Source organism: Candoia aspera, chromosome 1, assembly GCF_035149785.1.
Source record: "Candoia aspera isolate rCanAsp1 chromosome 1, rCanAsp1.hap2, whole genome shotgun sequence".
Lineage (NCBI taxonomy): Eukaryota > Metazoa > Chordata > Lepidosauria > Squamata > Boidae > Candoia > Candoia aspera.
In genome coordinates, this window is record NC_086153.1 from 28066010 (window position 1) to 28087893 (window position 21884).

At 37.8% G+C, this 21884-nt stretch overlaps 3 protein-coding genes across 3 annotated transcripts in view; 1 reads left to right on the forward strand and 2 right to left on the reverse strand.

Moving 5' to 3' along the window:
• SANBR (SANT and BTB domain regulator of CSR) overlaps positions 1–3564 on the reverse strand; it is a 51143-nt gene extending 47579 nt beyond the window's left edge. The window contains exons 1-2 of the mRNA XM_063301072.1: positions 3550–3564; positions 1981–2036 (exon numbers count right to left, since the gene is read on the reverse strand). The gene's annotated coding sequence lies outside the window, so the exon portion shown is untranslated. The remainder of the gene's footprint in view (positions 1–1980; positions 2037–3549) is intronic.
• Positions 1–21884, forward strand: part of USP34 (ubiquitin specific peptidase 34) — a 617663-nt gene that overhangs the window by 234498 nt on the left and 361281 nt on the right. The gene's annotated exons all lie outside the window — the stretch shown is intronic.
• On the reverse strand, positions 12473–21294 carry PEX13 (peroxisomal biogenesis factor 13). The gene is made up of 4 exons (XM_063301082.1): positions 21193–21294; positions 18258–18955; positions 16962–17087; positions 12473–15110 (listed from the first exon to the last, which is right to left on the reverse strand). Exons 1-4 carry the CDS (start codon positions 21240–21242, stop codon positions 14812–14814), a joined length of 1173 nt encoding a protein of 390 aa, XP_063157152.1. The 5' UTR covers positions 21243–21294; the 3' UTR covers positions 12473–14811.

Sequence of the window (21884 nt, forward strand, 5' to 3'; positions counted from 1 at the left end):
GCACTGGATACCAGTTTGCTTCCAGGTCCAATTCAAGGTGTTGGTTATCACCTTTAAAGCCCTACATGGCATGGGACCAGGTTACCTGAGGGACTGCCTCTTCCCCATTACATAAGCCTGTCCCACCCGATCATGCAGAGAGGGCATGTTATGGATCCCGTCTGTAAGAGAACTTAGTTTGGCGGGGTCCAGGAAGTGGGCCTTCTCTGCAGTAGCTCCTGCCCTGTGAAACACGCTGCCCCTGGAGGTGAGATTAGCCCCATCACTCCTGGCCTTCCAGAGGAGCCTGAAGACTTGGCTCTGCTGCCTCGCTTGGGGTGGAGAGGGGAATAGTTCCACATGGGGATGGCTGGTATCTTAGACCACTCCTCCCACATACAGGCTGTATTAGATTCTTCTGCCAACTGGACTTTATTTTTCTTCTTATTTTTATATTTATTAAGAGTAATGTTATATTTATATATTGTATTTTTATTGTATGTTTGTCATTTTAATCAATTATTATATTGTAAACTGCCCAGAGTCCCCCGATGGGAGGAGATGGGCGGGGAAAAATAAAATAAAATAAAATAAAATAAAATAAAATAAAATAAAATAAAATAAAATAAAATAAAATAAAATAAAATAAAATAAAATAAAATAAAATAAAATAAAATAAAATAAAATAAAATAAAATAAAATAAAATAAAATAAAATAAAATAAAATAAAATAAAATAAAATAAAATAAAAAAAATAAAAAAAATAATAAAATAAAATAAAATAAAACAAAAATAAAATAAAACACTCTAAAATAGAAGTAAAAATAAAAACTCATATTGGTAGAATAAATATTTTTTATTAAAATAAACCATGATAAAAGAGGTTTAATAGCTACTCTTATGGGATCAGATCCAGTCTTAAGGCTTAATGTTTTCAAGGAATTTTCTACCCAACCTATCCATTTCAGTAGCACACATTTTAAATCATATGCCTTATTTAGATTACTAAAGTGAGTTCTCTGTTAGCATGCAAGTTTTTAAAAATTACTCAAAGACAGAACACTGATAATAAAAGACAAGAAACACTAACAAAATCTAAACATTAGAAATGTTTCTGTGCCTTCAGTTTTCTGACAGCATTGGAGGAAATGCAGTCACATATAGGAAATATCCTACTATTAACATTTACCAGAATAAAAAAAAAAACCTGGGGATATGATAAACTTAGCAATTGTCAGTCAGTCAAACTTTATTTTGGTCAAAGACTAGTATAGAACAAAACAATTAACGAACTGTTTAAAAGTAAAAGAGGAGGACCAAACATAAAACACAAGCTAAAAGAATAATACAGAATATTGTCACTGTTACCACTGTAAACTACATCTCTAGGACTAAAAAAACCCACAGAATATTATTTGGCTATAACTAAGAAACTAAGCAATTGGAGATCATCTGCTACATAATTATTTAGAATAAAGGTACTCTTTTCTATATGAAAGTAAGAGCATTTTAAGGGCGGGAATTGCTCTCAATCCAATTATTGTCCAGTATTTTTGTGAAGAAATATAGTGTCTCTCAAACAGTTTAAGCCTTATTTGAACATGGAAATGATGAAAAATTAAACCTTATAGCCTGTAACTACATAAATGAATTAACTTGAAAAATCTAACTTTTTAAAAATTAGGTTAGTTATGCTAAATGGAACTGCAGAAAGCACTACATACTTGAAACAAAAGGTCCTTCCCAGAACAAAAGCTGAAAAGTTTTTTAAGCATCCCTCACTCTACATCACCATTTTGCTGCAGTAGACTCTTATTACCTGCAGTTCTTATAAATTGCAGTGACTATTTAACAGCAAAAAGCATCTTTCCAATGTTTTGAGTGCCTTTAAGGTCTCACCCTTCATTAATTTCCCGACAGCCCTAATCCTTTGTTGCATAAACAGATGCAGAAAAAACAGAATATCAGGGATGGAGAAGGAAACAATATAGTATAAATTACCTGAAGTATGCTTCAATAGAATCAGGGTGTCACTTGCAAACCAATAGGTAAGTGGTCTGTAGATTCAAAACGTAGAGAAAGCGTCTCACAAGCCTGAGCAAAAATAGTGCATGGGGGGGGGGGAGGTAAACCAAAGAATTATAACTTGAGGGGAGGCACAACCTCACTGTCAACTTTATCACACATTTTCAGAAAGCAAAGCCACTCTGTTCAGTTCTAAGTTTAGAGAAGACTGCATCCTAAACTGAACTTGACCCATCCTTGCTTTAAGAGGCGGCATGTTTTTCTTTCTCTGACTCTTCCTTCATCTCTTCATCCACACCACCCCCTTTTGTGAAATGGAAGGCAAGAAAGCAGGAATTGCTCCAATTCCGGAGGCGTAGCTACTGCTTCACCCACACAAAGCGGGGAGAGCTTTCCTATTTATCCGCTTTACCGGACATCACACACGAGCGCAAATATACAACCCTCGCTCAAGCACTGAGACTTCTCCCATTATTCTGTTATAGTAAATTTTATTTTTATTCCAAGGTGCACATCACCTTCCCAGGCAATAGAAACATTGCTCAATCATTTTCATTTTCTGAACTTTCAACCCTCAGGACTGGGAATAATGATAATAATATTTTTAAAAAATCTAAGGAATTCATTCAGACTTTGTATTTCTAGGTGCGAAGATTACTGCAGATGCTGACTGCAGTCAGGAATCAGAAGACACTTAATCCTTGGGAGAAGAGCAATGACAAATCTTGATAAAATAGTTAAGAGCAGAGACATCACACTGACAGCAAAAGTCCACATAGTTAAAGCAATGATGTTCCCCGTAGTAACATATGGCTGCGAGAGCTGGACCATAAGGAAGGATGAGAGAAGGAAGATAGATGCTTTGGAACTGTGGTGTTGGAGGAAAATTCTGAGAGTGCCTTGGACTGCAAGAAGATCAAACCAGTCCATACTCCAGGAAATAAAGCCAGACTGCTCACTTGAGGGGATATTAAAGGCAAAACTGAAATACTTTGGCCACATAATGAGAAGACAGGACACCCTGGAGAAGATGCTGATGCTGGGGAGAGTGGAAGGCAAAAGGAAGAGGGGCCGACCAAGGGCAAGATGGATGGATGATATTCTAGAGGTGACGGACTTGTCCCTGGGGGAGCTGGGGGTGTTGACGACCGACAGGAAGCTCTGGCGTGGGCTGGTCCATGAAATCACGAAGAGTCGGAAGCGACTAAGCGAATAAACAACAACAAGGAATTCATTTACTGAATTCTAACAACAGAAACGTAACATTTTCTCTTTAGAAATGAATTTTACTATTAAAAAACACTGAAAATCAAGAGGCTCACAGTATTTTTTTTTTTTAAAATAGACTGACTTAAAATAATGAACCGGTTTAGAAACACGGCTGCCTAAAAAAGTCAGATATTACGCAGTCAATTGAACCATGAATTAGGTAAGATGCTGCTCCATCGGTGTCACTTATACTAAATTGAGTGGCGACGGAATTGTGCCATTTGTACAGCTTCCGTTCGCTCGCTCGCTCCCTCGCCCGCTCGCCCGCCCACCCACCTGCTCTCCCAGCCTCCTTAGCCTTCGGCAGTCCACTCTGTCTCGTGCTACCGCCCTTTTCTGATTAAAAAAAGAGACCGATACAGGGGAAGGGAAATATTCAGTCATTCACACCCTCAGTAGCCAATCCACGCGCCGCACCTCGCTATATCACGCCTTGCCGTGGTCCCAAAGGGCCAATAGCAAATCAGGAGGGTTAGCGCACGCGCGCCTCCTCCTTTTCGTTTTTGTCGCAGTGCAGCGGCCTTCTGCTCTTTGCGCAAACCTCTTTTTTCACGCCTTCTTCCGCCCTGCCCGTCCGCGTCTGGTCGCCTAGCAACAAGCGACAGCGCCCTATAGTTCCAGCCCAGGTCGGCTTTCCAGTCAGGGCGTTCTCTGGCTGAAAAGATGGAGTAGGAAGGAGCGACGGGGGGGGATTGAGTGCGAAAAAGCAAAAGAGTTTAGAAAAGGGCATAAGGTAGACCGCCAGGCGCCTCATATGGTCTTTGTTGTATCGTCACGTGGTCCGATAATGTAACTCAGACCAACCTTTATAAAACTTACTGTTACCAAGATGCAAGATGACTGGGTGTGGCCTTGCAGCTAGAAGTTGAGCGATCTTACCCCTTTTTTAATGTGTAGTTAAAATTTGCCTTGCAAGTCAGTATTTTCTTCACTTAAAAATCTATCAAGCTATCTATGTGGTCGCTAAGAGTAAACACAGACCTGATACCACATAATCATAATTAGAAAATACATTACCCCTTTTATATGCCACCATTAGCCAAACTCCCTTTCAATTTCTCTTGACCTAAGCAGTTTCTATCTGGCTGAACTCATTTTAGGCCTGCCGTTCTATCTCCAGTTTGGGACCATGATTATTGTCATTTTTAGTGGGAGATTTGCCAAAATTGCAACCCCAATAAATTTAGGATAAAATGTTAATTTGATTTTAGTCAGGCATAGTTCTGATTATGAAACTCCTGAAGGGAAATGCACTCTGCATATGCTCAAATATACGTTTCTTGTCCCAGGTAGCAAAATGTTTGGGATGATGAGTGGGGAATGCACCAAATAAGAAGCTCCAGATAATACTGTCAGTGAGGTAGATGATCCACTGTCAAAAGTGGAAAGCGAATCTTGCTCTCACATCAAAACTGTTGTGTGTGCAGGGCAATCTATTTGCAGTATAGCTTGTTATACTAACTACTGAGAAACAAACCTGTTCTTGTCTCTGCTATATGCTTGCTTCTGCTTTGGGGTCACTTTAGAATGTGATGAATGGAATGCTGGAAATTCATTTATTAGCTCTCCTTTCACAATCAATCCTAGTGGGATTTTATGTAAGGAAGGCTGAGAGAAGGAAAATTGATGCTTTTGAACTGTGGTGTTGGAGGAAAATTCTGAGAGTGCCTTGGACTGCAAGAAGATCAAACCAGTCCATCCTCCAGGAAATAAAGCCAGACTGCTCACTTGAGGGAATGGTATTAAAGGCAAAACTGAAATACTTTGGCCACATAATGAGAAGACAGGACACCCTGGAGAAGATGCTGATGCTAGGTAGAGTGGAAGGCAAAAGGAAGAGGGGCTGACCAAGGGCAAGGTGGATGGATGATATTCTAGAGGTGACGGACTCATCCCTGGGGGAGCTGGGGATGTTGATGACCGACAGGAAGCTCTGGCGTGGGCTGGTCCATGAAGTCACGAAGAGTCGGAAGCGACTAAACGAATAAACAACAGTTTTTGAATATGAAATAATGATATATGCAAAATTACAAACTCTGGGAGAAAATTCAGGCAGGCCATTAGTATTTCCTAACCGTTAGCAGTTTCCATGGAGCAGTTATGAACATGGTTGTCAAGCTGAGGGTTCCATCTTACATGTCTTAGTCAAGCAATGGAAATCAGTTCTAGTCAGCTTTAAGTGAATCCACGACAAAAAGGAAATTGTGAGGAATAAGTGCCTGACCTGAAGTTTTCGCAAAGTGTCATTCATGAAATACTCTGGCATTTGATTTCAGCTAGAGTAAAACACAGAACAGAACTATTCAAATATTTTAACTTTGGTATGGGACTGGGAGACAATCTTACTTGATATAATTGTATCTGAAAAGTTTCATACACAGACACCAGATTGTCCAAGCAGAACTGTTTTGGGGCAGTGTTGGGCTTCACGGTTTAGTGATCGTGGTCTAGACAACAGATTTCTTGACGTTTCACTGGCAACTGTGACTGGCATCTTCAGATACCAGACCACCTTGCCTGAAGGTGGTCACTAAACCCTGAAGCCCAACTGCCAAACAGATACTGGCGATGAAAACCTACACCAGTACATAGAACTATGTTTATTTACAATGAGACCCCCAAGAAATAAATTAAATACATACACAAATAATATATATCAGTTTTTTAATGATAAAAAATCAGTTCCCAAAGTTCTCAAGTCTTCTTCAGTGAGAAATAATATATTTACATGACTACACAAGTGCATTAGTAAATCTGCCCTGAAATAAAATGAACTGCAACATAGATAAAAGGGGAAGAAATAAAACTCTTAGGTATGTTTTTAAGCCTTTTACAACGAGTAATATCCATATAATATACAGTATAACCCTGGAGAAGACACCCTGGAGAAGATGCTGATGCTAGGGAGAGTGGAAGGCAAAAGGAAGAGGGGCCAACCAAGGGCAAGATGGATGGATGATATTCTAGAGGTGATGGACTCATCCCTGGGGGAGTTGGCGACCGACAGGAAGCTCTGACATGGGCTGGTCCAGGAAGTCACGAAGAGTCAGAAGCGACTGAATGAATAAACAACAACATACAGTATTTATGTATTAAATATGTAACATTCATTTTAGTTCCACATATAAAATCTTAAATCAAGTATTTTGCAAATAGCAGCATAAATTTACCAAATGTTAGGTTGTTACAATATTTTTTTAAATTTTTCATTAAAAAAAATAAGTAAACTTACAGTTAGCTAGTATTGTTCAGAAAAACTCCTTCTGCATATCAGTGTTTTTTAAATACTGCACAAAAATGAATTGCAAGCTGAAATATATTGTTTTAACAAACAATAAAGTTTTATAGCATTGTTCATTTAGAGATGGACAAATAAGGGTGTGGTCAAAACTGAAAAAGCATTTCAAGCTTGGGACAAAGCAGCCTTATATGAAATAAGTTGGCTAAGTTCCAGCTGAACAATGCCTACATCTTGAGAGTTCTGTGTTCCATAAGGAGCAAAATTCAGAATGCTTTGAGTGTTCCACAATAGGAAGCAATGGGAATTTAGACCAAGACTATTGCTCCCTTATTTTTCACCCAAGGGCCAGAAATTGTGACACTGGTAGGCTATGCTGACTCTAATTAACATGTAAACTATAGTTTATCTTTGGAATCAGCTATCCAAAATGCCCCTTTCTGAAGAACTAAGTAACCTCTGACATAGGCAAGTCAGTGCTTGAGGTCTAGCAGTAGCAGCAGCAATTTCTGAATATATACCTAAATAACTGCTACTGTGTCTTTATAGGTATGGTAAAGGAGCATATATATTCTCTAGACCAAACCATTTGAATGTACCTATCTTCTCTGTCTTGAAGTATAGCTTTAGACAAACTATCTGTTTTTTGTAGTACTATATGTTTAGCAGGATAACCAAATCGTATAAAATATTGACACTGAATTCCTCATCCTGAAATTCAACTGTTATTTGACTTAGTTTACAGCTGACCATAAGAGTCCCTTGGCAGTTTACAATATAACCAAATGTAAAATAATACATTAAAATATTTAATAAAGCTGATAAAAACAAGTATAGTAGTAAAATTACTGAATATGGATAAAAAACTTATTCATGAATATATGTTTTAAGGGCCCTTTTAGCTTCTACTAGACAAGCCATGACCCATTGGCTCATTTCAGAAATATTTCCTTACCTAAACAGAGAAACAGAATGATCACGGGCAGATTGCTATTGGTTGGTTTGAAAATTAAAGAAGAAAACATCAGTTTATTAAAGAAGAAAGATGTGTAGCAAGAGAAATATAGATGCTTTTTGTTTAACAAAGGATGCTTTTGATGATAACATTTCAGGTTGATCTGCCATCTTTTAAGAACACTCAAGTTTTCACTTTTTTCCCTGACTTAAAGCAACATACAGCTGACCATGCTGGAATACCTTGGAAGGACCTCTTCGGCACCAAATGTTGTCATTTGGAAGAGGCAGTTGTATTGTCTCATGTTCTTCCTGAACTTGTTTGCAATAAGTTCATCACTGCTGTACAAATTGAGGAGTCCATTAGGTAGAGGTTGCAAATTGCCTATCCTGACCTTTCCCTTCATACAGTAGAAATTGGCGGTTTCTCCAGGGAATAGGAGGGCGTGACAAGTGAGGGCAGACTTTGGCCATTGCACCAACATCAGCAGAAATATTACGCTGTTCGAGTTGTGGATTTTCCCTTGCTCTTTCTCTGTTGAGGTCTTGTATTATGTAAAGGCGGGTATTGTCATGTTGAGGAACTCTCACAGTAATTACTGCTTGCCACATATTCTTGAGTTGATCTTCCCTTTCTTCCTCCATCTCTTCTTGTGTCCTCATTCTGTGACTTTTGTTGTTATTCTGGAGACTTGCAGCCCTTTCATCCTCCATTTGTTCATATCTTTTGCTATTTGTTCTTTGTTTCTGATCCTGGGGATGTGCATTTTGCTGCTCCTTTGTCTCTTCCTCTCTTCTCCTTCTGTGCCTCTTGTCATTCTGGAGACTTGCATGCCTCTCCTCCACTCTCTCTCCTTCCCTCATGTTATTTGTCCTGTTTGATCCTGGAGTCATGCAGCCCTGGCCTCATCCAGTTCTTGTTCTCTCTTCCTCCTTGCCACTTCCCAGTGATGTTTGGCGTCATTGTTGACCATGATGTCCCCCATCTCTTTCCACACAGCATAATTAGGCTGACAATTTATTTTTATTTATTTTATTATTTTTCACCACAATGCTGTATAGTGCCATCATCACCTCAGAGGAGTCCAAACGTCCTGCTGGCTTCTCCACTGACTTGGTGGGAAGCAGGTAGGGAGCACTGGAAATGACAATCACATGACTGCAGCTGACTGCAGCAGCACAGCAGTGCTGAAGCGGCCACAACTTTTCCAAATTTCAATTCCACAGGAATAATGGGTCCTGGATTTTGGATGCATTCTTTAAGTTAGCCCATTTGAGGTACGTTGATTCAAAAATTGTTGCCCTATGATGCACCTTTGTGCCCAGCTGAAGGTTAAAACAGACAAACAGGAGAAAGTTAGTAGTATATAAATGAATGAAGCTATGAATGAAGCTTCATTTCTTCTATGAATGAAGATGTTAGACCAGCCAGCAGCCAGCTTTATAAGGAGTGCATTCTTAAGAACTGGGGAGGCAACAGAGAAAGCCTGACCCCAATCGCTGCCAGACAAGCTCATGGCATTCAGGTGGTCTCAGGAAGTTTGGAGGTTCCTGTAGAAAGAGACTTCTCAAACAGTCTGGACCCCATTTAGGGATTTGAAGGAAAACAATTGTCAGCTCAGTGCTTTAAGCACAAGTGTGATACAATCTATGCATTTTCATTCCAACAGAGGTTTCTGCACTAGACATGAAGGTAGAACACATTACCAATCAACCCTCTGTGTTAGTACACATCTACCAGTTTTAAGGTCATTTTCAGTCAGAAATGGATGCAGTTAGTGTATCAACCAAAGCTGATGAAAAGCACTCCTGGCCAGTTTCAGTCTGAGAAACCAGAGCAAGACTAACCCAACTCTGTACCTACTCTTTCTGGGAATGTGTAATCCCATTCACGACAGACAGAACTACCAAATCTCTAGAATGATGGTCCCTAACAATGAATACCTCCATCTTTTCTGAATACAGCTTCAGTTTATTTTCCCACATCCAACCTATTACTGACTACAGGCAGGGGCTGAGTCCAGCCATAACCTTACTTCCTCTCCGCTGAGTATTTCCAACAGAAAATAAATTATTGGACAATATTATGGTGCTGCTTCAATGGGGCACACCATAATTTCAACCATGATTCAATTATGCTGAGCTATTTTGTTTTTCATTTTTCATGATGCCTACCTCCAAATGAAGCATTGGATTAACAAGGTGTCCTGAATTTGGAATAACTTTCTCAGCAATATGGATTGTTTGATTTCCAATTTACTGGGTTTGATACTGGGTCCTATTTGTGCCTCATGAAACAATTGTATACCCAACTTATCTAAGTATAGTTGTGGCCAGAATAAATTCAGCATCTCTATAGGTGTTGATCACTGGGCATTTGGAGTTAAATGATCCTGCTACCCATACTATGCCTACAGTTTTAAAATGTTTGAGACATGTTCAAGTTGGTGACCATCTAGGGACCAATCAAGAGATTTTGAACACTTTGGAAACACCATTGCTTTAGTCTTGATATAATTTAATTATAATGACAGCTGTTTACAATAGGAAGAAACAGAATACAAAATACACCAACGGGTTGGAGAAAATAAAAGTAACATAATCTACATAAAGCAAAATTCATAATTGCCTACAGTATTTGTCAAACTTCAGTGGATAGTAAATCATCCAGGTATGAAGCAACTAATGGTTAGCTACCTAGTCATGTATCAAGTGGGCAGCTATATAAATTTAAATAATAAAAAATCAAACACAATGTTGTAAAAGTAAATAGTTGTGGGACCAAGATGCACCCTTGTCTCACACCTCTGCTAGCTGGAATCTCTTTGGTTTAATATCCTGATATAGTGCAATGTGCATGTAATCTCTACACTAGTGTGAAAAAGCAGTGATCTTGGATATCAGAACAAATGCACATCTGATATCTAAAAAGGCAATAACCTTTCATGGCTTGATAATATATTTTTATGCACGATGTTACAGTAATGATGCCTGATTTATAGTGGAATGGCTGATCCAAAAGCCAGCCTATTCATTGTCAAAATATTTTCATTTTCAAATGAAGTTTATACATTCTTGTATGAATCAATGAATTCAAAGTGAAGTGGTTATGTGCTGAACTAGAAGCAGGAAGAACAATTTTAAATCCCCACCTGTCTGTGGAAACTATTAGATAGTTTCTCAGTCAAATTTATCTTTCACTGTCCTGCATACATGTATAAATGTGTGTGGTAAATTGCAGCCTTATATAGACATAGACAAGACGTAAATCCCACCGAACAAGTAGACATGTATAAGAACATTAATGATATTAGTTTGACAAACATACATATCTGTGCTGCAAAAATCCAGATGTTGCTACATAGCAGCAAAGAGATACATCAAGCTCTGTGCTGCCATCTTATAGTCATCAGATTTTTGCAGCCCATATAGAATGTCAGTGCCCTGTCCCGATTTGAGCACTGAAGATCATTTATGCACTTTCCTTGTCTAATACAGTGTTTTATAAACTTTCTCCTCTCAGGACCCTTCCCACTTTTAAAAATTATGGAGGACCCCAAAAGAGCTTTTGTTTGTATGGGTTATATTTACCATATTAAAAATTAAAATTGACATATTCACTGCCACTTCTCACAATTGTTTGATGGGATTTTAATATTGTATTATTTTTCAACATAGGCTGGCAAATAGTTTTGGCGCAGAGTGGTAGGCGGCAGTATTGCAACCGAAACTCCCCATGATTCATGTTCGATCCCAGCGGAAGTTAGATTCTCTGGTAGCTGGCTCAGGTGGACTCAGCCTTCCATCCTTCCAAGGTCAGTAAAATGAGTACCCAGCTTGATGGGGAAGGTGACAACTGGGGAAGGCAATGGCAAACTACCCCGATATAGTCTGTCAAGAAAACGTCGTGAAAGTGGCATCCCCCCAAAGGGTCAGACATGACTCGGTGCTTGCAGAGGGGACCTTTCATCTTTCACCAATAGGGTCTTAGGGTCCTAAGACCACAGTGGTGCAATAGATTACTGAAAGGCAAATTCTGAAAAATTTAGTAAATTCAAAAAAAATTTAAACTGCTAGGAACAAAAAAAATAAAAATAAAAGACCCATTATCTTTCCCCAGAAAATGTTGCTTTCAGATTTATTAATTTACTGACTTTATATGCCATTCCAATCACAAGCAACTTTGAGTGGCTTACCCTCCAAAAGACAATTGGATTAAACATAATTAACATAATACAGCAACAATATAGCCCTGAGGAACAGTTAAAACAGCAATCAATGATACCTCCAAAATGGACCAGAATTTATATCATCTCCCAAAGCCCATCTGATAAAGCCAGGTCTTACTGGCCTTCCAAATTCTTAGCAAGATTAGGGCTACTTTAATCTCTGGAGTCATGCCATTCCAAAGAAGGAGAGGAACAACAGAGAAAGTCTGCCATTGTAGAGCCTGATGGTGACACTTTGTAGGGGTCAGGATTTCATAATCTCAATTTTTCTTCTAATCTAGTAACCAGAAATACAGCTTTTCTCCAATGCCATACATTTAACAGTAACTACAGTATGTCCCATTTTGATCAACACCATCATCACAAAGGTTAACATATGCACGTGCGCACACACAAACTTAAGGGATAAATACATTTGTGTTTCTATGGGATGTGTAAAATGCCACAGGAAAAAAATATTCCCCAGTTTGTTAGACTACTGTGTAATAGGGAAACCCAAAATCTTTTCCATCTAAAATGGTTCTATGGCCCCATTAGCCTTATTCCACCTAAATCAGAAGATACACATGTATATTTACCAGAATGTATTTTATGTGTTTTTAGGCTTCACAAATTGTCAATTATAGCAACCAATACTGTGTAATATAAAAAGATGGCTGGAACATACTGCCAACATTAGTACATATCATAGTTGTAAGACTGCATTTCATTTCAAATTGATATCCTACTTGCCATTTTACTGTGAATGTAAGGTTCATAAGAGAAAACAAGGTTGTACTCAAAATTTAGTGGAATTTAATAGATTTAACAGTTATTCCCACTGCATGATAAAATCTTCACTAAAAGCTAAATCATTATAACCATTTGCATTCTGGTTCCACTAAAGCAAGTATAAAGTTAAAGGTTCAGAGTTATGCATGTATATGCTACTTCGTTAGTTATAATGAAATAAGTTCATGTATGATAAAAATTGTAAATTCAAGAAAACTTCCTAAGAAGTGAGCCCTATCAAATTCAATATATTCAGTTAAGTATTTTTTTAGGATCAGACTAAAAGTCAATGGTCCTTTTTATTAGAATTCAACCCATTGATAAAAGTATCAGAAAAATCAAGTATTTTATGCCTTGATTTGAAGGCCAGTTACAATCTGGAACTTACCCTTTTTCATCACCAGATGCTAGTTTCAGTAGGCAAGAAAAACTGGTTTCAGATATTAGATCCATATCAACATCTTTACTTAAATTTCCTAGCATATTTTTGGAGGAAAATCAAGGTACCAATTTATGTCACCAAGTTCAATCCAAAAGCACCCAATCATGTAAATAATAAAGAATTGCTTGTGGTTGTTCAGGCCTGACCATCTTCAGTCGAATCCTGGTTTTTCATTTTTCTGGCCTATAGCTGCTAGTCTTACCTAAGTAGAAATTCAAGTATTTTAATTAGAAATTACTGCATTGCTTCATCATTAAATGAAAGGGATCAAAGAAAATTCCTTTCTCAAGGACCTTAGCACAATGATGAATTATACACTGACTGAACCTGAATGCTATGGGGAAAAAAGTATTTCCAGCTAAGGGACTCTCATTTAAGCTCTTTGTTCTATGCTGCAATTTACCTCAAGATACAAAATTGTTTAGAATTCTTTAAAAAATTAGGCTTGTAGCAAAGCTGCAAACAAAAAGTTTATTTAAAAATATGTATAGAAGAATTTTGATTTAAAATGAAGGATGTCAATTTGTATTTTCCAATTTGGAAATCCATTTATTTTAAGATGGTTAGAGAAAAAAAAGAATGTATAATTTTGTTGCATTATAAGCTCAAAGCATTTTAAGCTATCAACACAACAGAACTTCAAAGTCTATGTATTTCATCTAATACATTTCACCCTGAAATTAGTTTGTCACTTATCAACCCTTCTTTAGAATAAACTTAGATATTTATCCTGACTGTTGAGAATGGCATGGCCTCAATTTAGTATTAAATGTGATTTTTATGAGGAGTTTTATTTTCATATCAGTCTGGCTTTGTAAACAACACCTCACACCTTTTGGATACAAAAGCCACATTCAGTATTCTCACTCAAGCAATTACTACAGATTTACTAAGCAGAATGTTAAGTGAAATGACACTGTTGGCATTTGCAATATTAAGAAACCAACTACAGAAAAACATGTATTTATGACTTTTATCAATCACTAGGCTCAAATTGCATGTGACAGTAACAGAATTAACTTTAAAACAAAAAGATATACTGCCATTTTATGATGAGTTTGAGCCTCTATGAAATATTCTTGACAGAACATGTTTCAGTAAAAAGATAGAGGAAAGTTGTTACATAATTTACCTGGAAGAACAAGTGGCAATGTAGCTTTTTACCAAATAGCAAATATCTTCCAATCCAAGTAAGAGGACTACATCAGACTTCAAATGCAATGCTATAGAGCAGTTAAAAAAAACCAAAACCAACCTTCCAGCTTTCACAATGTTCATATGCAGCATATGAAAAGAGGATCAAGTGATCTGCCAGTATATACCTCAGAACTACAATTAGATGGACTTTTTGCTGTTTTTTTAAGCATATTATATATATTTCTATCTAGTGGATGCATTAGTTTCAACCCTGTAAGTTTCCCTATTGGTAGCTCATCTCCCTGAATCAGAGATTTTCCTTTCACCTCACAAAAATGTACAAAAACAAAACAAAACCAGCCACACGGTATAATTAAAACCTCTGAAAACATTCTCTCTCAATACTACCACAATGCTACTGTATGAAGCAGATTCTTTAGACTTCAAGAACCGCTTCAGCACAGAGAGCTGTCTGAAGCCTTATTACCAGCTTCTTCAGATCAGAAGATGATATTTTTACTCTATAGTCACCAATGTCTGAGATAATATGATGGACCTTAGCATACGTTACCCAACTGCCTAATGTTCAATGAACCTAATATGGGTTTAGGGCCAATAACAACTGTCCCTATGACTGACACTACCAGGTATGAATAGCACATTACCTGGATACAGTCAATAACAGTGTTTTGCTACTTACTACTGAATGGCTACCCTAAAGTATTATTGGTGAATGCAGTCCAGTAGCTCTGATAAATCTTCAAGCATCAAAAATCTTCTTTAACTCCACTAAGCACAGGACAATTTGATCTGACAGGAATTTTATTTGTTTCCCCAAAAACAGACTCAAAGGCAGCCTCTTGCTCCTCCAAAGCACCAGCCGTTGTGCTTTCTTGAACCAAAGAAGTATTGCTGACTGCAGATTGATGCTCTGCAACCTTCTCCATCTCTAAACTTCTTCTCCCTTTTCTTTTACCAAGTATTCGGACATAATTAGCTGGTATGAGTCCTGTTGTTTGACCATCACGGCTGGCCAAAAGCCAGCCACGTAACTTGGGTTGTTGTTCTGGTAAGAAAAACAAAACACATGCAGTTACCAGAAAACTCTTATGCAGCGACAGTGAGCTATAAAAGTGTATTAGATAACTTAGGATAATTAGAGTTATATAACTCCTAAGTTTTTCAAACTGCAACAAAAATCTATCTGAAGAATGACTTAGAATGTTTATGATCACCAATAGTTAAATTAACTAAAATTAATGTTTAGACAAAACAATAAAAATATACATAACCAATGCAAAGTGTTCAAAAACGAATTGGCATTTCACTGAAAAATATTTAATCAATTCTCAAGTCAACTGACACCTGGTGAAAGAGATGCATCTTTACAGATTTTGTAAATACCAAGAGAGTAGTAGCAACTTCCAGATGAGTATATTCCATAGATAGGGAACAATGCAGAAAGCCTTTTTGTGCATGTCAGAAAGACAGATCTAGGACAGTGAAGGCATCTTTAAAAGAGACTCGTCTACAGATCTCAACAACTAAACAAGTTTGTAACAGGAGAAGAGATAGTCAGGTCCTAACCCATTTCAGACATTAGCAAAGAAACTGACAATCTGTGCAGAACTTTAAGTGCACTGTAAGGTACAAGAATCCCTGTAATTTATACCAGTTAGCAGCCTAGCTATCATATTTTACATATGTCACTTCTGAACATATTTCAAGGGTAGCATGTTATTCTTTCATTCTGTTGGATTTTACTCTTGTGTTAGAGCTTGCAATTGTGTTGTGCAATTGCAAGATGGGTGGCTATATATATAGTAATAAACTGATATTAAGCTACGTTTAGAGTCAAGTGTGAATACATCCTTAGCTGCACTTTTAGACAAGTTTATCTGGGGATATTCCACTGAATACTATGGGATTTAGTTCCAAATCAATATGGATATAAATAAACTATTAATATGAGAAAAAAAATTATCATAAACCAGTGGAACTGTGGGATGTGGGTGAAGGAGCACAGAATGAGTGGACTGAAAGAGATCTCAGGAAATTAGTGGGAGAGACCCAAAGGAGGAATAGAGAAAAAGGAAATTGGCAGACCAGAACTGAGAAAAAGAAAAGCTTTTTCAGAGATGTCTGTCTGTCTGTCTGCCTTCAATTAATGTACTGGCTAAGTCATTCAACAAATCTTTTTCCATTTGTTTCTGCACTTTTTAGTTTTTTTCTTTTTTCTTTAGTTTTCTTTCAACCTTTTTCTATCTTTTCATATTTTATCTTTATTCTGAAAATATAATAAAACAAATTTTAAGCATGTAAATGCATATATGTCAGATTCCCTGATCAAAGGTTTCACAGAAACCCTTATCAGGGCATCTCCCATCGTGTCGTTCTCAAAGGTTGTAGGATGGGAGGAAGATGGGAGGGGGTGTGTGAAATTGGAATATAAGGGGTTGTTTTGGCTATAAGCACATCAAGGACGCGAGGTTGAGATACGACAGGAATACCATCTGGATGGGAGGGGGAGTGACACACTTCATGGGAAAGGGGACTAGCTAAGGGAATGTAGTTTAAAGTAGGTTTTGGCGGGAAGTCTTTATTCGCAGCTTGCCTTCTGTACCATTCATTATGCTTCAATAAAACAGTTCAAAGAAATCGTTTCTTGATTGTGTGTGTGAATGCTTGAATGAGCAGGTGCTGACAATATACTTCTATAAAAACATGCGAACTAGGACCTTCTTTGTTGATAAATATTTGCAAGTAGGTGACTCTGCATCCAAGAGGTCAAAACAAGCTTTCTCCCAATTTCTCATTAACAATTGACCCAGAAAATAAATATCTTTTCTGTTTTGATTTCTACAAGCTGCTCAGAAATTTGAGAATGCAGGAATATTTTAAAACAAACTTATCTTACCTTTGGGTGCCAGTTTTAACATTTCACCTGCACGGAAAGAAATTTCTTCCTCTGAAATAGCATTGAAGTCATATTCTGCTCTCCCAACAACATGATCATCCTCTCCACTGGCCCAATCACTGGAAACTGTTTCATAGAAGAAAGTTTAAGCAGCTCAGTAACCTTGCTGCTGAGAATGCAATCCCTGAACTTACTTCTTGAGAGGCATAGTTTAAGAGCAGCTTTTAAAACTAAATACAGGAAACCCACTTCAACCCTTTATAAGCCATTCTGTATATTGTTAAAAGCTAGAAATGTAAAATTTGCACAGTGCATAGCTAATGTTTATGGTATATAAATTAAAAGAAAGAAAAACTTGCTTAGTTTTTCTTCTTCCAAAGTTGTCCAAGCAAGTAACTTAGAAACTTGGCTCCAAACTCCTCTGTAAAAGCCTGGATGTAGATTAAATAAGTATGTTATTTAACAGATTAAAGTTAACTTTTGATAGGTATGGAGTTGCACCTATGAAACTTTAGCCTCTATTTTATTTCTTGCAAATTCCATACAAATCCATTAAAACAGTTCAGATCTCCAGTACTGCTGTCATTTAGGCTTCTGGATCCCCTATTTTTAGATCTCCTCCCTGCTCCTTGGAGGAGCACACTTATAACAATCAATTCGACTTTTGAAAAGCCTCTGAGAAGGCAAGAAAACCACCTGAGATTCAGGTTATTCATAGTTACAAACTATATTATGCCAGGTCCTAATAATAATAATCTAGGTGTCTTAAAATTAATTTATGTTGGCCTTTCCCTGCCATTATCTGTCATATTACCAAATGACTTTAATCTTTTCCCCCAGTTTTTATGTTGGCCTTTCCCTGCCATTATCTGTCATTTTACCAAATGACTTTAATCTTTCCCCCCAGTTTTTATCTTATGCTTTTATAGGTTCTCTAAAAATGCTTTGAGATTCCTAAATTATGAAGTTGTAAATAATTCAATAAATAAATAATAAACAATCTATACCAGCAACTATCAAGGTAATTCATCACTAAATCCCTTTTATCTACCTTCTTTTTTCCACACAACATCAAGATTCCACTAGCTATTCATAAATGCGTGCACTGCTTCCCACAAATACATACCCAGATAAATATACTCGTCATTAAAGGCTGCCTTAATATTAATTCAGTTTTCTATTTTAAACAAGATTTGAAGCAGTTTGCAAACCTGGTCATCCTTAGTACCCCACAGCTTAGTAGCAAAGGACAGAAGACAATGCTTCTATTCCAAATCAGATAAATATTTCCTTTACCTGTTTCATCATCACTGTAGGTGGACAGCAGCTTCCATATAAGGTAGGGACCTCCAAGAACAACAGCAAAGAATAGGAAAATGGGCCAGGATTTTGCAGAGTTAGCTGCCTTTTCTTCGGGACCAAAGCAGGCCACAGTTCCTTTACTTTCTGCCCACAAATCATCATTCTCTGAGCTCTTTCTCATACCCAGTAACCTCTGCAGCCATCTGTAGAAATACCTTATAGTTCTGACTAATGCAAAGGCTGAAAACACCTTGGTAAAATGTATTTTGAGCCTGGAAAAGTGATTGGCAACATCCAATACAGCTCGGAAACTGTTGTAGACAGCTGAAAAGGTGGCATCCATCATCATGCTGACAGAGGCAAAGGCATGGACTATGCTTTCAATGGACTGAAATGCACCCCGGCTGCTTTCCTCAGCTTGCTGAACAAATCGGCTGGTAGGAATATCATCCATCCGAAAACGACTGTAGCCCAAGCCACCATATCCGTAATTATATGGGCTGTAACTTCCATAAAAAGAATTTCCATATGTGCCATAGCCTGAAGAAAAAGAACTGCTATATGTAGGTCTGAAGGTATTCAGAGCAGTGCTCCCAGTCTGTTGTGAAGGCCTTGGCAGAATAGGAGGTGGAACTCGAGTAAGCATGGGCTGTCCAGGTCTAGTCAGTTGATTGACTCCTACATCAGCAGATCTAAAATTCAGAAGTCCACTGTTAACATATAGGATAATTCTTAAAACTAAACATAATTCATACCCACCTCTGTATATGTTTACAAACTGATACTATGCCTACTATACCATTTTTGAATTGCTCCTACTAAGTCAGTGCAGAACTTAAAATTCCCTGTACACAGATTTTCAGATGCACTCAATATAGACATTGCTGATTTAAAGTTCAAATATTAAGCAGTTCTTCTGCAGGTATAAAACATGGAAAGAAAAAAGGTAACTAAAGGGATGCAAAACAAGAGGCTATGAAATATAAGGACTCATCATCATGTCCTGTTTGCCCTAGTGCAAGGAGAGACTACTTAACAATTCTAGACAACATGAATATGCATCATTCTCAACCCAACCCAAGCTGGCTGCAAAGCCAACCTCCACCCAACTTTTGTTACTCCAAAAGTAGTGTTGTGCAATCTCCACTAGCGCAGGTATGCTATGCAGTCTGACTATTGCATTTCATTTCATTGAAGGCAATATCTCTATTCCAATTCGCAAGAATGTACTGTGGCAGACAGACTCTCCTCTCCTCTGGTTACTAGTAACATGTGCTGGGCTGTTAGACTGGTGAAACAGAGGACTTTTCTTTTTTCTTTTCTTTTCTATTGAGTCCACTAGTGAACCAGTGAACCTTCCATTTTTGTTTCAGTTCTTTTAACCAGACCACTGGAGTAGTAGTAAAATAGGGGACCTTTCATTTTTTTGTTCTTTTAAATTGGTTCCATGGAAATGATCTAAAAGCAGGAAATGACAGAATGACTGGGTAGTGATGGTGGCTGTTGTTGTTTATTCGTTTAGTCGCTTCCGACTCTTCGTGACTTCATGGACTTCGTGACTTAAAAATCTGCAACAATTCATTACTTCACAGAACAGTCCTTGGGCAAGGTGCTATCTACTTTACAGAATAAATTAGAGGAAATTGTGCATTTATTACTGATGTTTAGACTGCCACAATTATGTGACTCTCACTGGTTTATAAGAAATAAAACATCCATCGCACTATAATATAATCAAAAAATTATTCATAATTATCTTAAAACCAGAGCACAGTAAAAGTTTATAGACATCCAAATGTGATTTCTGCACAATATCCTTACAACTGAATTCTATATACTGACCTAATTGTTAAGATTGACAAAATTAAGCTGCCTCCCAAGTTAAGTATGGATAGAAATGCAGCGTATGCAGGTATATTACACAATCTTAATTATCTAGAGAACACAAGTAGGAAGCAATGCGAACTACTTTGGAGTACATGCTCTAACACACCCATTTTGATGGAAAAGAGGGGAGAAGTGGGAGAAAAGTAGATGCATCATAATAGGTATAAACTAGCAGAATATGCAAGCTACAAGTTGTTGCACTTTCAGTAGGGACAATCCCACTAGAAAAACCATTTTAAATTAAATTTCATAGAGCAAAATGTAAAACAACCAGATGCCACAGGACTTAAGCACACAGAACTTTAACCCACAAACTCAGCATTCTTCCAAATATACAATCACACCCTTTTCTAGAACATGCAAACCAAGCTGACAAAGTCCAAGGTGGGAAAATAGAAAATAAACAAAAATATTTATAATGATGATTCCGTTTTATCCTTTCTTCCCCAAAACAAAAAAAACTCTACCTAAGAAATAAACCTGATTGAGGGAAGATAGAAGAAAAAAGAGGAACACTTGAATTTATGGGGAAAAAGTATTTGCCTTGAGGGAGTTCAAACCTAAGGAACAAACCGTTTAGGTTTCCAGTCATAAGGGAAAGAGATGAAGGTTAATTTGTGTGAAATACAATAATGAAATTGGAGGGGGGGCGGAATTTGCGAACCCCCTTTCCTTCTTCAGCCTGCCAGGCTTATGCTTATCCCCACGCTAAAGGACGAAGTAATAGTTGTCCCTCTGTTGCACCCTCACCTATTCAATAACCGAGTGAATCTGGAAGGGCGCCGGATTGGCGCCGGTGGAGGTTTAGAGAACAACACGGTGGGCATCTGAAATTTCTCCCTCCAATGATCACCCCAGCCCGTAGCTTTGAACGAAAGCACCTAAGCATGCGCAGAGTACCCTACCTTCCCCAATAAAGACCCCCCCCCTTTCCTTGGATGGTCTAGTTTAAATAGTAATAATTAAGCTCTAAGGTGGAATAGCCATTTCTTCTGTGTTCTTCCCTCGCCCGCCTTGCACCCGCACCTAGCACCGCACTTACAGTCGCCGGTTCTCCCACGGCTTGGGGGGAGGCGGTTGATTGGCCGCCATCACCGCGCAACTGACCCTCAGTTTAGCTCTGCCACTGCTTCTTGAGAGAGAGCCGAGCTATCGAACTTACGCCAGCACCGCGCCGTCTCCATCAGGCCGCGCGTCGAAGGCGTCGATCGACTATCTCTGTGATGCGTGCTTCCTACTTATTCAAGTCAAAGAGAAGCATAAATCCAAGCAGCACTTCCGCAAATATACCTCTATGTTTTAATTGCACTATTACCCTAAGTTTTTTAATTTATTTGAAAACTATATTAAGAAATATTTTTATTACGTTGTGACCATGCAAGTATTAATTAATGCTATTTTTAAATTTTATTTATATGGCCGTCCACTCGACATATGTCTTTCTTATGGCCAATAAAGCCACTTTTAATTTTAAATTTTATTTAACCCATCACTATGTATTCTAGTTCTGATACAGCATTGAAGATGGTCTGCAACATTCAAATAAGCAGCTAGTATTAACACTTGCTTCCCCGTTTGAATTTTTTTCTTCCTGCACCATTAAAAAAACTTAACCACACCTTTCTTTGCTTGAAAAAGTTTTTTTTACATTGTGTATAATTACTCTGGTCATTCAATGTTTATCTAATAAAATTTTAGAGTTATATTCCAAGGAAAAAAAATGAGAGACATCTC

What these genes read in the sequence shown, in the direction of transcription:
- PEX13 (XM_063301082.1), bottom strand. Translation starts at nt 21,242, where the DNA reads ATGGCGGCCAATCAACCGCCTCCCCCCAAGCCGTGGGAGAACCGGCGA. An exon ending in CTACAGTGATGATGAAACAG is followed by an intron (nt 17,088 to 18,257) that starts GTAAAGGAAATA and finishes TCTATGAAACAG; the next exon opens with TTTCCAGTGATTGGGCCAGT. An exon ending in GTTAAAACTGGCACCCAAAG is followed by an intron (nt 15,111 to 16,961) that starts GTAAGATAAGTT and finishes TTTTCTTACCAG; the next exon opens with AACAACAACCCAAGTTACGT.